A 16785-nucleotide genomic window follows, 5' to 3' on the forward strand; every position below is an offset into this window, starting at 1 on the left:
TAGAACAAGTGCAACTAATATGTTTATCTGCAACAGATCTTTAACAGTAAACAGTTGTGGTGTGTTACAATGCTATTTCCTGTTTGTACCATGACTTTGAGGCAGAGCAGCTCTAGGGAAATTGTGCTGAGCTGTTTCTGTAGCATGTTGCCTTGTTTATGGTTTTCTTGAGCAACTTTTTCCACAGTCAGAAGGTCCCTTTGGAGCTGCACACGCTCCTGAAACAAGCTCAAGTTAGTCTGTCGGCTACCAACTATAGTAAAACTTACAGCAGGAGCTGGCTAAAGACCTCGTAAAATGAAGGAATGTTAAAAATAAAGCCAGCACAATACACCCATTCACAAAGGTATCATACTTACAGTCTAAAGGCCCGTTCACACCAAGAACGATAACTATAAAAAATATAGCTGCAAGCACCAATAACAGGGCCAAGCACAAAGATGACAAGACATGCCAACATGTGTCAGACCAACTGCAGCAAGGAGCAACTGAAGACATTTAAAGATGAATTTAGGCAAAATGGCTGAAAAATCACATACATTAACTAAAAATGTGATTAAATGGATTATCACTTTCGACCAATAGGTGGCGTAGTTATACAATTGATATGATGTGGTCAGAGTTTGATTGACGATGAAAAAACCTTCAGACAAGTGGCATTAAAATACGCAGATTTATTCCAAAGTTATAAGCATTATTAGAAATTTTGTTATAACTTTGACCAAAAGGTGGCACTTTCTTTAAATCTTTTGAGTACCTTCAGGGAATGGTGCTGATGACACAAACTGAGTTTCGTAATGTTACACCAATGCATTCGTTAAGTATAGCATGTTATGTTTTATTATAGCGCCACCAAGAGGCAAAATCCCACAATTTTTTCATGTGTCCTCAGAATGAGCCTATGCATGTGTGTGCCAAATTTGGTGAAAATATCTCAATTCGCTTCAGAGTTATAGACATTTATATAAAAAAAAACTTTTTCATATAAAAAAAGCCCTATGACCTATGTTTACAAACTTCTGACGGTGGTTTCGTCTTGATCGGACAAGCGGTTTAGAAGATATCGGCGAAGATAAGTACTAGATTCAGGAACACAACGACATGAATCCCGCTAAAATACGTTAACCACAGTCAGAGTTATAAGCGTTTGAAAATGTAATTTCACCACTAGGTGGCGCTGTTTCGAAACTTTTCAGGCTCCTTCAGGGCATCGTACTGATGACCCATAGCGAGTTTCGTAACAATTTGTTCATGCATTCCAAAAATACATCATTTTAGCACCTAATTCAAAATGGCCGATAGCCAAAATGGCCGATCTGGGAAAATTTGATGTCAGTCGACTCGGCATGACGCCCTGAATCTAACAAGACTGCGTGATTTTTGGACAAACCGTTAAGAAATTAAGAGCACAAATAGCCATTTTTCATATCTCCAGACCAGTAGGTGGTGCTGCGCCGACACACAGCATGTGACCTCAGGTCATGCTTGTGATGACATGGGCCAAGTTTGGTCTGAATATGGTAAAGCTTTGCGGAGATACAGCCTTGTGTCTGTTTTTGCAAGGGCTACGTAAAATTAATTTGCATGGTATTCGAGAACGACTTGCAGCGTTTTTATGAAATTGATAAATTTTGGTCGGCACGGTCTGGAGATGATCTGGTTCAATTTTGGTGAGAATCGGAGCAATGGCCTAGGAGGAGTTAGAAAAAGTAGCTTTTTCGGATAATTAAAAATGGCGGCCAAACTGTCATGACGGAAATTACGTCATAGGGTTCAGTCGAATCGGCTTGAGCCAAGGAATAAGACGACAAAGGAATTGTGATTCAAGCCATTATGGTTCAAAAGTTATTAGCATAAACATGAGTGAAATTTTGGACAGTTGGTGGCACTAGATGGATTGAGTTGGAGACTCCAAATTTGCTAGGAAGACTTTTCAGACTGTCCACTATCAGTGTACCACATTTCATAACTTTCCCGCAAGCGGTTCTATGGGCTGCCATAGACGCCCAGTCAGAAGAAGAAGAAGAAGAACCTGAACAGATACAATAGGTGCCTCCGCACCTGCGGTGCTTGGCCCCTAATAAGAACCGGTACAGATAGAATAGGTGCCTCCACACCTGCGGTGCTTGGCCCCTAATAACGATATAGATATAGTTCTAAAAATAGTTCTCAATATTTAACAGGGTTAGTACTACTGGATTACTACTTTCTGAAATATGGCAGTCTCATTTAACCAAGTCTTTTCAACTTGGGTTAAATTGAGCTTGATAATCTCAAAATTGCCAAAAATAATCTGAATGAAGTTTATAGTGTTGTTATTAAAAACTAAAACTATGAAATAAAAATTAGATTAAAAAAAAAACTCAACCTTAAACATTTTTTATAAAATAAATTCCTGTAAAAGTACTAATATTTAAAGTTCAGTTAAAACTAAAACACTAATAAAAATAAATTAATAATAAATATATTTATTAAAAAAAATGACAAAAGCACATAAAATTACTACATAACAAATTTACTATAACTGTATATATATATAAATATATATTTAAAAAATAATAAATACTATAAAATTATATAAATAATCCTAAAACACTGGAATAAATGGGATTAAGATATTTCAGAAGATATTTTTTGTGCAAATAATGAATGAAAACAGAGGCATTCTTTAAAAGATCTTCTTTTATGTTGCGCAGAAGAAAGCAAGCCAAACAGGTTTGGAATGACTGGGGCCAGAATTACATTTTAGGGTACATTTTCACTTTAAAGTGATAGTTCACTTCGAAATTAATTTTTGATATGTTTTAGCTTACCTAAAGGGCATCCAAAATGTAGGTGTCTTTGTTTCCACAGTATTTTCAGTATTCACATATTTTCACATATTTAGATATACGGGAAATCGCAAGACGATTTCGATATATCTAAATATGTTTAGTGAAAGGTAAAACTTCCAAAATCTCCATTTAAAAAATGCGTGACGTAGACGCACGAGAGATCACTTCCGGCGTAACGTTGGACACGGTTCAGTTCGGTTCAGTTGGACATCTGATTCAGATCAGTTCGACATAGCTGTTAACAAGAGGTAAAAACTATATAAATACTGTCTGTTTTCTCACACAAACCGCTCGTTTCGTGTCTTAGGCCATCAGTGTGTACTTACATTCACGAGTCATTAAATCATGTTTCATTTTGACTTCTCTGTGCATGCTCTTTGACGTGGACCACCATACCTGCATTATATGACTGACAGACAACAACGGTTTGACCGAAAAATGTCAAAATGGAAAATACTGTGGAAACAAAGACACCTACATCTTGGATGCCCTTGAGGTAAGCTAAAACATATCAAAAATTTATTTCAAAGTGAACTATCCCTTTAATGCTGTTCTATAGCACCTAGGCAACAGCTCTAGTTTCCATAAAATTGCCAGTGTACTACTAATGGGTCCATCTGCCAATCACCTCTTTCACTCTCAGCAGTCTTTGCCTGTTTGTGCGGCTGTGGTTCCTCTGTGCCTCCTGACGTCCCTCAGCACTGGTCCTGTCAGACAGCAGAGCCTCCTGGATGCGATGGGTCTCCTCAACAGCGTGCTGGAGTCTGATGTCCCGCTCACACACCCTCTGCTCTGAACACACAAACACTTCAGTACTTAAAGGCAAGTCGCTCAGCGCTCACCAGGCTAAACGTAAAGGAACACGTGGTAATGCAGCTCACCCAGTTCATCCACCTGCTCATGTAGTGCAGTGCACTGTTTGTGCTCCCTCTGCAGGTCAATTTCTGCGACTGTGTCCAGCTCCATCCGGTCCAGCCTCAGGGCCAGAGCTCTGTCTAATGCCTGCAGCTTCTGATGCTTCAGCCTGTGCTGCTGCTCCAGATCAATGCTCTGCTGCTGCTGTACCCTCATCATCTACCCACAGGACACAAACTCATTACTCATAGATATTGGTCACCTAAATCATATCGGACAATTATTTTAAAGGTTAGTTAACCCAAAACTGGAAATTCGGTCATCATTTACTCACCCTTATAAAATCGTTAGTTCCAATCCTTGATTCTGATAGGTCAATAGCTCTGCTTTATTCACGATAAAACACGGCTATGACCACTTCACCAAACGGTTCTATTTATCACTGCCAACACTACAGTTCCTATGTTGTTTTTATTTGAGCTTTCATGCATATTACACATTGTAACGTTGTTGCTGTTCACGGCCAGGGACTTTTTTTCTAGCGGAAGGAAGGCTTTTAGTGATTTTACTTCATGAAAGTTGCACTAATACATTTTTTATTTACTTTAATATTTTATTGTGTGGAACCGTTTTATAAAAGCATTAAGGTACTTAAAGGGCACCTATTATGGAAAATTCACTTTTACATGGTGTTTGAACATAAATGTGTGTTGGCAGTGTGTGAGCAAAACCACACTAGAATGATAAAAATCCACCCAGTGTTTTTTTTTACAATCTCAATAAATCATATGCACTGCCTCAGAACGAGCTGTTCTGAGATTCAGCTCTTTGTGACGTAGAAAGGGAGACAGGGGTTTGATTGACAGTGTGGCTGTGGCCTAGACCCCGCCCTCGGTGATCTGATCTGTACACATCATCCTCCATTGTTTCAACGACGACAGCCGGTAATGTCTCTTGAAAACATAAGTGTTCTGTCGTGGACTCGTGGGTTAATCATGTTGTTGTAGTTTAAAAGTTAATCCTCAACTGTGGATCGTCATCTACTGTTTGCGATCCACCGTCACATCCAGTAACAGTAAGTGTGTTTTATGATTTTTGAGCAAATTGCCTTTTAGTCAATGTCAGCCAATTCAACAACAAATGCGTCTAAAGTTGTTGTCGTCGTAGGATGTCTGTGTAGGCTATATAATTTAAACCTTGTTTGTATAGTGTGTAACCACACGTTTATATATATTTAAAGATATTGTATTAAAAACTGCATATATGTTGTTCTGTATGTTAGCCATCTCCTCACATTTGCCACAGAAGCACCCGTATGACAAGTAAACATGACGCCACAGGTCCCCGTCCCTCGCATAAATGTAATTTCGCTTGTACGTAGCAAACTTTATCACAGTATGTGTATGTAATTTAAAAAAAATTGCGCCAGCATTAGTGTTTATGTGTGTCTGTGTGTGTGTGTTGCACATGCCCATCATTTCAAAGGGAACACGATTACAACGCTAAAGTACATAAATGTATCAAATAACCATACCGAGACGTACTGGTCCATTCTCATTTATGTTTACTCTGCCGGAGTCTCTTCGTACTATTTATATATTCCGATTCAAACGTACGCTGAATGACATTCAAAACAGCGCGTCTCTCACTCTCTTAGGCCCCGTCCACACTACTGCGTTTTCGTTTAAAAACGAAGACCTTTTGCTACGTTTGCACCTCCCGTCCACACTAAAACAGGAAAAACGAAGACCTAAAACGGAGAAGTTTAGAAACGCTGCAGCTGCGTTTTGCGTTTTGAATCTTCGGAGTGCGTTTTAGTGTGGACGAGACAAAACCATAGAAAACGGAGAACTTTAGAAACGCTGACGCAGAGGCTGACGCTTGGCTCTATGATTGGGTGTTATCAGTCATGACGCATCCTTCCCTGATTCGTCATTCACTGTTTACACCGGCACGCGCATGCCCAGTGTTGGTGAATGGTCACGTAATCTGCGTTTTCAGTCGTTTTAATGTGGACGGAGATCGCTTCTAATACGCAGATAAAACGCTGGTGTGGACGGAGATTGTATTCGTTTTAATTCTCCGTTTTTAAACGAAAACGCAGTAGTGTGGACGGGGCCTTAGCCCTTCTGCTTACCGACTGCCATAGGTATCAAGTTACGCCCTCATCCAAAGGCAGGGCGGGGATATGCAGCTCATTTGCATTTAAAGCCGTATACCTCCGAAACAGGTCATTTTTAAGCAGGCCCCAAAATGACATTTTCAAATGGTTATAATAAATTAACTGTGGGGTATTTTGAGCTGAAACTTCACAAATACATTCTATGGACACCAGAGACCAATATTACATCTTGTAAAAAGGGGCATAATAGGTAGCCTGGCTGCGCCCGCCTACGCACTTCCGCTCAATTTCATTTTCCTTCAGTACTGCGTCTGGGACCGCTCCATATCCTTAGGTTTCCAGAAATCAATTTTTTGTAGGACCAATCAGCGAATAGAGGGAGTGGCTGAGAACGATGACGTTGATGTAGTGCGTCAGTTTGAGTGCAGCGGAGAAAGACGTGAGAAAAGCTATTCGGTCCGTTGTTGGAAAAGAAACTGCCAAATATACAGAATTTAAAGCCGGATTGTTGTCGTCTCACCTCTTTTTGCACAACGGAGGACCAAGTGAAAGAGGCAGAAAGGTTGGAAGTTTGTGCTGGGCAGCTCGTGCACAATGACCGTGACATTTTGGACTTTAGCCTGGTGTTCGCGGTGTTCGGAAGCCCCGAGTCCTGGCTGCTAAACTATTGTTGAAGATCCGCTCAGGAGTCCTGTCAGTCGCTCAGATTCCCAACAGTAAATTTACTGATTCTTGTGATGAATAGAACATTTTGAGCCCCTTTGTGCACTCGTACAGGAGGTTGGTGTGTCAGTTTTACATGTTGTAAATCATACAAATTGGTTGTGATTAAAAAAAAAAATTGTCATAAATAAAAATTTGAAAACCCATACTTTGGAGACTATATTTGATTTTCAGTTTTAGATGTCAATGGTTAATTTGTTTTAATAAAAAAAAACAACTAAATGCCATATAAAAATGTACAAACACATACTTTGAAGACCATAATTAAGGTAATTAAGAAACAAAATACGTAATATGAAAAATTGTTGTTTATTACACATCTGCAGACAGACTGATCATTCACTGTAACTTACAGCATTGACTGAATAATCACTGTCGTTCATGTCAAATATACATTTCGAATTAATAATTGTTCCTAGATTAACAAAACCTGCAGCTCTCGTTGACTGAAATCCTATTGTAAATTTAATCCTCTGATCATTCGGAGTTCGGACTTGTTGTTTCTTTTACTGTCTATGGTTGTTTCCAGCCGTTTCGGCGCATGACATACGTCACTCACGACCACACATTAGCGATTGGCTATGGCAGATCGTGAGTGACTCTGGGCAGATCCAATAGATTTGAACTTTAATAGTGAACCCGCCTACAAGGAAGGAAACGTTTCTCAATTGAGGGAGGCCAGACTCTCTGTACAAATGAAATGTATGTACGAGAGTCTGGTAGAACCAGGCTACATAATAGGTGCCCTTTAAGGCAAGTGCTAATCGTGAATAAGTCACGGCTGAAGGGGTTGCAGGCCCTAACAACGCCCTTCAGCCGTGACTTATTCACGATACAGCACAGCCTCTCGTACCTTATTGCTTACTCATGGCAAACCCTTATTGGGTGGTCACAGTTAGCATTGCTCAGTTAATTTTTGTTGGCGAAATCCAGTCATTTTAATAGGAATCCACATGGATGGGAATTAAGAGAGAGTTCCAATGCAAGTTGTGCAATAGGTTCAGTTGGACACGCAATTCGCTGCTAGAACAACAGAAGCTGTTAGGTTTGAAAGTGACTTCTGTGTAAGCAGCGCATCATACATCTTCACTGTTAACAAAAGACTAATTACTTTTTCCAGCAGAATTTTGTAATGTGATCGTAACTTTTGTTCAACCTCGAAACACAAAAAATTGTTTTAAAGAAACCTGAAAGATTTTTGTCCCTCCAATGAAAGTCCTTTAGGGAAAAAAGTTCTAAAAAGAGGTGAGAGAGAAATACTTTGACAAACTCTGTAACCTAATTCAACAGTTTAGTTGTAGTTCTTGTAATTACTTGATTTGCATATAATGCGTTGGCAATATTGTATGTCAACATAATCATGTCAATAAAGTACTTTATAATTGAAAACTGAGATTAAAAAAGAATTCCATAATGGACTTTTTGAAGGAAAAGTAATTGATGAGATAATGTTCATTTTTGGATGACCTGTCCCTCTAACACGTCTAACGTTCATCATCTAGTTTCAAAGGTAAAGTGTATGAAAAGATAGTATCTCGCTTCACCTTTTCATGTTCTTCAAGCTGTGTCCGTTTTATGGCTACATCTGCCTTGAGCTTCTCCAACTGCTGCCCCAGTCGGTCCAGTCTCTGTTGTCTCCTCCTGATTTTCTCCTCTTTCTCCTGCAGTTCAGCCTTTTGCTCCTTTAGTTGCTTCATAAGCTCTTCCCGCTGCTGTCCCGCAGCCTTCACCTCCTAAACATGATCAACAGAAGCACTTTTCATGCTAGTGATACACAGAAATTGCAGTTTGAGTGCCTAAATCATTAACAGAAATGGTGATGTTTAATTAGCGCTTTTTCAGCTACAACAGGTAAACATGTCTTTTGTGCTAGAGTTGAGTTGAAAAACGGATTTCTCATTTTAATAACAATAGCCTTTGGGCTTTGTTACTTTGGATATTAAACAACGTCTCAGCTTTAAAATTTTGTCAACAGATCAGCACGAAATAAACATGATTGAACATCAGAAGGTATGTTGAAAGAAAAAGTACAACCAACTGAAATGTATCATATTTCAACTAAAGGCATGGAAAGGTGTTTCAACTGTGGAAAAACGTCAATAAATAAGAAACTTAAGCCCCTTTCACACAGAGATTCCGGAAAATACACGGATAATGTGACCCGGCATTTGTCCCGGGATTGTTTGATTTCGGTTCATTCACACTGCCAGTGATTTGCCGGGACCTGTGAGTGCGTTCACACACAACCCGTAAAGATCATGAAAAGACGCATGGCGTCAGGATGAGACGTGTAGCGTACGCGTCGAAAACATGTACACGCGCATACCGTTCCACAAAGCTGGTGAACGATCTCAGCTTCAGCACGCATTTGTTCGTCCTTTCTTTGTTGATGACGAACACAAACTTTCTTCTAAAAGCAACAGAGTCGCGCGATGGCACGACCGTCATCACTATGACACACCCCTTACGGCATTGGTCCTGGCTTTTGTTCACACAGCACGCGTTCTAGGACCGATTCCGGCAATGTTACTACGTCCCCAACCCGGCATCGATGCCGGTATCAATCCTGGGTCATGTTTGCGTTCACACAGAAGGCGTTCTGGCAATTTCCCGGGATCAACGCGCTGTGTGAAAGGGGCTATAAAAACAATCATATCATCATTCATCCAAAGTTGATATAAAAATGTGCAATTTAATTTTTTTTTTATATACACGATTTTATGTAAAACTGTTTATACAAGTTTTTATTTGATTTGATTATTAAATAAACTATTTTCGGTTTCAGTTTCTTGGCTAAATGAAAAGCGTTTTGCTGTAAACTCACCTCTTTGATCTCATCTAACTGAGTTTGAGATTCCACCAGCTGTTTCTTCAGTCTGCTCAACTCTTCTGTGGGTAAAAACAAGCATTTCAGAGTGTTTATTTTCACAGTGTATGAAAACCAACGGACGATGTTAAAGTAAGGCTGTTGAGTGGATACCCTCATGCTGCTGCTTCGCAGCTGCCGTGTCTCTGCTGATCTCCTGATGCAGATCATGTGCGTGATTCTGCTCCTGTTGTAGTTTGTCCAGCTCAGTCTTTAGTCTGAGAAGCTCTGCTTCTGCTGCCCTCGCCCTCGCCTCTGCTGCTTCCAAACACCTGAAACCAAGTCAAGTCACCTTTATTTATATAGTGCTTTATACACTATAAATATACAAAGCAGCTTTACAGTGATAAACAGGAAAATAATGATCAATAAAGCAAACAGAATTCTGCTGTAAAAACAACGTCATCATTCATCTTAAAGGGCACCTATTATGCCTCTTTTTACAAGATGTAATATTGGTCTCTGGTGTCCCTAGAATGTATTTGTGAAGTTTCAGCTCAAAATACCCCACAGTTAATTTATTATAACCATTTGAAAATGTCATTTTGGGGCCTGCTTAAAAATGACCTGTTAAGGAAGGTATACGGCTTTAAATGCAAATGAGCTGCATATCCCCGCCCTGCCTTTGGATGAGGGCGTAACTTGATACCTATGGCGGTCGGTAAGCAGAAGGGCTAAGGCCCCGTCCACACTACTGCGTTTTCGTTTAAAAACGGAGAATTAAAACGAAAACGATCTCCGTCCACACTAGCGTTTTACCTGCGTATTAGAATTGATCTCCGTCCACACTAAAACGACTGAAAACGTGGATCACGTGACCATTCACCAACACTGGGCATACGCGCGCCGGTGTAAACAGTGGTTGGCAAATCAGGGAAAGATACGTCATGACTGATGACACCCAATCATAGAGCCGAGCGTGAGCCTCTGCGTCATCGTTTGTAAACTCCTCCGTTTTGTCTCGTCCACACTAAAACGCCCTCCGGAGATTCAAAACACAAAACGCAGCTGCAGCGTTTCTAAACTTCTCCGTTTTAGGTCTTCGTTTTTCCCGTTTTAGTGTGGACGGGAGGTGCAAACGTAGCAAAAGGTCTCCGTTTTTAAACGAAAACGCAGTAGTGTGGACGGGGCCTAAGAGAGTGAGAGACGCGCTGTTTTGAATGTCATTCAGCGTACGTTTGAATCGGAATATATAAATAGTACGAAGAGACTCCGGCAGAATAAACATAAATGAGAATGGACCAGTACGTCTCGGTATGGTTATTTGATACATTTATGTACTTTAGCGTTGTAATCGCGTTCCCTTTGAAATGATGGGCATGTGCAACACACACACACACACAGACACACATAAACACTAATGCTGGCGCAATTTTTTTGAAATTACATACACGTACTGTGATAAAGTTTGCTACGTACAAGCGAAATTACATTTATGCGAGGGACGGGGACCTGTGGCGTCATGTTTACTTGTCATACGGGTGCTTCTGTGGCAAATGTGAGGAGATGGCTAACATACAGAACAACATATATGCAGTTTTTAATACAATATCTTTAAATATATATATAAACGTGTGGTTACACACTATACAAACAAGGTTTAAATTATATACACAGACATCCTACGACGACAACCACTTTAGACGCATTTGTTGTTGAATTGGCTGACATTGACTGAAAAGACTATTTGCTCAAAAATCATAACACACTTACTGTTACTGGATGTGACGGTGGATCGCAAACAGTAGATGACGATCCACACTTGAGGATTAACTTTTAAGCCACAACAACAGGATTAACCCACGAGTCCACGACAGAACACTTATGTTTCCAAAAGACATTACCGGCTGTCGTCGTTGAAACAATGGAGGATGATGTGTACAGATCAGATCACCGAGGGCGGGGTCTAGGCCACAGCCACACTGTCAATCAAACCCCTGTCTCCCTTTCTACGTCACAAAGAGCTGGATCTTAGAACAGCTCGTTCTGAGGCAGTGCATATGATTTATTGAGATTGTAAAAAAAACACTGGGTGGATTTGTATCATTCTAGGGTGGTTTTGCTCACACACTGCCAACACACATTTATGTTCAAACACCATGTAAAAGTGAATTTTCCATAATAGGTGCCCTTTAAGTCAGTTCAGTTCAATAACTGTGTAAAGTTCATCAATAATGAAATGAGTTCAGTTCAGCTATTAACTGCTCTACAGAAAACAATAGTACCGTTACTCACTTTGAGTCAGTTTAATGTTGATTCAATTTAATTTAGTAATTTACTGAACTATTGTGAAAGCTAGTTAATATAAAGATTTTTAATGCAAAGTATTTTCCCAAAAATTAAGTTGTAAATTGAGCGTCAGCGTCAGAGTTCTGGCAGGCCAAGTAGTGAAGACACTGCTATTGGCCAACAACACAGTCTCATCAGCGATCTGCTCAGCTTAGCTGCATAAGCTGATCTGCATCAGCTGTTCATTTCCTCTTGCCGCTAATGATTACGCTCAAAACAGGGCACCCTTTTTAAGCAGATTCAGTTCACTCCAAAATCTTTGCTGCTCGCTTCTCTGCAGCCTGCCACCTCCCCAGCTCCTCCTTGTCATGTATAACATGGCATTTGCTATTCTGTCATCGTTGCTTCTCTGTTCATTTTGGGGAATAATTCAGCTCTCCCAGTCCTAAACTGTGTGCATTCCTTAATGCTGCTGCTGAAAGGTCAGAGGACTCCCTGAACAGAACGATACTGCCAAAAATGTAATTCAGAATTATCAACCTGAATTGCGATTTATTCAATAAAAATTTCCTAAATCATTTTTATTGTCATGTGTGTTCTTGACTTATTTGACCAGACAGAATTGTATTTTTGTGCCCCGATCTCATTCTATAGTTTAATGCTGAGGAGGACTCTCACCTACAAGCCAACGAATGGACTAAACAAGGAAGGGTGCAACCTCACTAGGATGCAGCCTTCTGTTTGAGAAGCACCCTAGTAATCCTGAACACTTGATTAACTGGTTCAGGTTGGAACTAAACTCACGTAGGTTGGAGTTAAGCTAAACAAGGTTTGTTATTATTCACTAACCACAGAAAAAACAATTTCAGCCACACCATAAAGATAAAACTCATCAAGTCATTCTTTATGATTTTTTTTTTTTGCTTGTCCAGGATGTTTCTCTTAGGCATGCCATAAGTGGGTATGGAAGATGCATATGTTTTGTTTGCTAAATTAAATTTGTAACTTTGATAAAATATAGGTATATAGGTATTGTTGGTTATTCTGGACAAGAACTGCACACTTAGACACTAAGCTCCTTGTAAATGATTGATCTACAAACAAATATAAGACATAAATCGACCAACCATTGTTACACTTTAACTTATGTGGTATTTAGAGGTGGATACATCTGAAATCATACATCTGAAATCATATTAATTTTCATGATGATGATAATAACTAAGTGATAGCTTATCAGATATCGACACAGCTGTATTTCCAATACGACTCAAAAGTCTCTTGTTACCTCTGAGCATGTGTGCGTCTGGCCTCCAGGTTTCTGCACTGTTCCTGCAGGCTGCTCCTCTCTTTGTCTGTTTGCTGTTGCAGGTCGAGGCTCTTCTGTTGGAGGGTGTGCAGCCCCCCACGCTGCTCCTGCAGCTCTTGCTGCACATGCTGCAGTTCCACACGCACCTGAGCAGAGGAAGCTCATATCAAACAGCAGCACAAACAATACAGGCAAAGACGACATTTTTTTTTTAGGACTGACCTCTAGAAGCGTGTCCTGGCTCTTCTCTAGCTGGTCCAGTTTCTGGTTATGTTGCAGCTTCACTCCCTCTAATTCCCTAGTCTCCAACTGGACCATTTCCAACACATGCCTTAGCTCTAAACACACAAATTCTCAACATTAATGGGCTCTATGCACGGCGGTATTTCCGGTGAAGCATTAGGGATGCTCGATAACTTCCGCCGATCGTAGAGTCCAATGCAATACCGAGAATTTATATTGAATTTTATACTCCATGGTTATACTAACGAAACGTTAGTCACAAAAACAGATAAAACAGACACCCCTCGTTGTGTTTATGCTTCTTTTTAAAATTATATTAAATAAATATAACTATATATAAAATTACATCTAAACGTATGTACGTTTCATTTCAAAGACTGGAGAACAGTAAATTTTGAAGACTCTGCCATAATCCTGTTTTCCTCGGTTTTCCTCCGCTTTAATCTCCACAACCGGAAATGGACGAGCATCCTTGCGTCAAATGCGGAATTTATGCGTGCATATAGCCCATTGGGGAACCAAACAGATACGATTCTGTTTTTTTTTCACTCATTCAGACTTATTTTTGTAATTTGTCAATTTCTGCACCACAAGCAGTAGTTCTTTATCTTTTTAATTTATATATGGAAATATCAGGATAACCTACATTACTTGCTGACCAATACATAACAGAAAACCAAAATTGACTGAAACGTTTGCCAGTTTGCCACGTAAAGCAGTGGCTTTTGGTGTCTTTCATTTCTCTATTAGTGTGCAGCCTTCCATTTGGATCTTTTCAGTTTGCCCACCTCGTTTTGGACTTTTTGAAGGTTTGGTGAGTTTTTGAATATTTCAAATTGTAATGTCAGCAGAGGATAGGCTCTTTAAAGGAAAGTGACTGTTCCATCAACTGGCCAGAAAACAAGTTTCTACAAACACTCCCTTTCCACCTCTCATCTGCCACCCACAGATATCAGATATCAGTAATCAGATATCAAATCATGTTAAACTTATGTCATGACTATATGACACATGCTTTAACCACTCTATATATTATGATGATTGTATGTATATTAGAGTTTTAATGGGCTTTATGCACAGCTACACTACTTCCTGAACTTCAGCCAGCTCCTTAGTTTCCTGTCGGTCATTATTGGACAAACTGATTAATCCAGGAGTGCCTGACCTCAGTAGTCACAACAACAATAATCAGACACACCTGGATTAATCAGTTTGCCCAATAATGGCAGACAGGAAACAAAGGAGCTGGCTGAACTTAAGTTCAGGAAGTGCCAATTGGTTTACATGTTGTCTTAGTCATTTTAGTCCATTTTATCCCCCTTATCAGTTTTATGTGTATGTATTTTATCCATACTGGGTCTGCCTGCCATGTGACTGATCACATGACAGGAAACAGGAAATAACCAGCATAAAGGAAACAGCATGGCAAACAAGCCAGGGGCACGTTCAAGTTCAAAACGGTGCGCAACGTTTTGCTACGGTTTCCTAGTTAAACGTCATGTTTCCAGGAAACGGTGTGCACTGGGGTTTGAGATATGTTTTCCCTCGTTTGGTGGGTGTGTCAGAACTGCAATCCAATCAGCAGCAACATGTATATAAAGCACGCGGTATTAAAGTGAACTCGCACAATGGGTTAAGGAAAATAATTTACAAATGTGTTCAATGCAGATCAGCTATATGCAACAACTTGAACTGTTTGTCGTTTATTGTAAAAATATAGGATATAAACAAGATGTGGTTTATTATATTATTTTTTAGCTTCATTGCAAGTGTATGACATTTGGTATAGAAATAAAAAATGGTAGGCCTAAGTGCTTTTCCTAAAAATGAGAAAGAAAATAGGTTATTAAAACATTATGAAATACAAATAAAGTTAGTGTGTGAGGCTAAACAGAATGTGTTTTAGTCTGAATTAGGTAAGATGTGTGCTTTCAGTTTCCACAAATCCCTTCACTTGATTGGGATGTTCTCTTGTGTTCTGGGCGCAAGTGCAGTTACTGTAACATGGGGTATATTTTGTAATTATAAACGCATATTTATACCGACTTCATCAGGCTCCGAAAATTCTTCACAAAGAACACAGAGAATGGCCTTATCGGGCTCCATAGTTGCAACTCTTGCGTCATCAGAACAGGGTGTTCAACGCATCACCGTTTCTGTTTAAAAAACATTGTGCAACGTTTTGTTCGGGCTGAATGCAGCCCAGTTCTCTGTCAAAACGACCAAAGCTACTTCACGAGGAATTGTTTTTAAGGACTTACCATTCCAGCAAACCCCATCATTTTTCATTGGATTATCACTACAGTTGGACTGTATACACTGGTGGACATTTACACATTGGGAGTTACAGCACGTAAGGACTCTTAAGGACTGTTTTACGGTATATTGAACCAATGGCCTTTATGCTTTTAACAGCTTAGGGTTTCTTTGGATTGTGTTGTTTTAAGTTCCTGGTAGAAATTGTAAATACACTTCATTAATACACATTATTTCTGTTGTCGTCTCATCTTTAAAAACACTTTCCATACTCTCACAGTTTAATCTGACTCCATTTTTATCTCATGTAACTCCACCAATTAGGGCGATTGTTACAACCATAGACTGTAATAAAAAAATATGGACGACGCCCCTTCGCTGTCTGTTTAATTCCTCTCCAGTGATGTCTGCTGATTGCAGAACCTTGTTAAAATAAGGTGAATACAACTACTAACCACATAATCAACATTATTAAAAAAAAAGTCTGCTGGTGCTTCAGTGACTACCTCGTACAGAGAACCTGTCAATCACAGCTGTCAATCATGATGTCAGAGCACCGTTTTTATAGCATCACATAACTAACTAAAAACAAACTTATTTTAAAAAACGAACACTTGAAATTTCATCAACGTGATAGAAACTACAGTAAATGACATAAACTATCTTTGGAAAAAGGATATGTGAAGTGTAATTGAATTGTTAAGTTGGTCTTGTGTCCCATTGAATGACATGGAGAGGTGGGGTTTATGATCTATACTAGGAGGTCACTGGGGGGCGATCGAGACGTTTTGGCTTTACTTTTGAGGGCTTGTGCGGCACGCTTGGTTACAACATGTCAAACTGGCCACTCTATAGTAACAGACCTGCTGTGTGTTTTTTGATGGCTGAACGAAGGCTCTGCAGGGTTTCTTCCTCTTGCTGCTGATCTTTCTTACACTGTGCCAGTCTGGCTTTCCTTTCAGACAGCTGACTATCCAGCTCTCCCTTCTGCACGGCAAGAGACTGGACATCCACGCGGAGTTCCTACAGACCGTTCATAAATATTCATCAAGTATTTCCTTAATATTTAAACATTGCATTAATATTTTGTGAATGTCAAAACCTGAATGCGCTGGTGTAAGAGTAGGGCATCCTCTTCTCCCTGTCTGAGAACACCTAACAGGCCCCGCCTATGCTGCTCCACACTAACTCTCAAAACCTCCTCTTCCTGTTTCCACTGCTCCAGCTTCCTGTCCAGCAAAGACAGCTCCTCCTGCTGCACCACCACCTGTTGGGAGACCCACAAAGTCACATTGATGTAATACTTTTTCAGCTACACAATATTGTTCAAACGTTTTGGGTCGATTTA

The 16785-nt window shown here is 39.9% G+C and overlaps 1 protein-coding gene across 1 annotated transcript in view; it reads right to left on the reverse strand.

Annotated features, from left to right (window-relative positions):
* Positions 1 to 16785, reverse strand: part of cntrl (centriolin) — a 53394-nt gene that overhangs the window by 6454 nt on the left and 30155 nt on the right. The window contains exons 30-39 of the mRNA XM_089130011.1: positions 16540 to 16704; positions 16301 to 16460; positions 13161 to 13276; positions 12918 to 13084; positions 9515 to 9672; positions 9359 to 9423; positions 8079 to 8267; positions 3716 to 3908; positions 3463 to 3626; positions 90 to 218 (exon numbers count right to left, since the gene is read on the reverse strand). Coding sequence (XP_088986137.1) covers positions 90 to 218; positions 3463 to 3626; positions 3716 to 3908; positions 8079 to 8267; positions 9359 to 9423; positions 9515 to 9672; positions 12918 to 13084; positions 13161 to 13276; positions 16301 to 16460; positions 16540 to 16704 — 1506 coding nt within the window. The remainder of the gene's footprint in view (positions 1 to 89; positions 219 to 3462; positions 3627 to 3715; positions 3909 to 8078; positions 8268 to 9358; positions 9424 to 9514; positions 9673 to 12917; positions 13085 to 13160; positions 13277 to 16300; positions 16461 to 16539; positions 16705 to 16785) is intronic.

The sequence above is a fragment of the Pimephales promelas genome, chromosome 4, assembly GCF_988280905.1.
Source record: "Pimephales promelas chromosome 4, fPimPro1.hap1.1, whole genome shotgun sequence".
NCBI classification, from domain to species: Eukaryota; Metazoa; Chordata; class Actinopteri; order Cypriniformes; family Leuciscidae; genus Pimephales; species Pimephales promelas.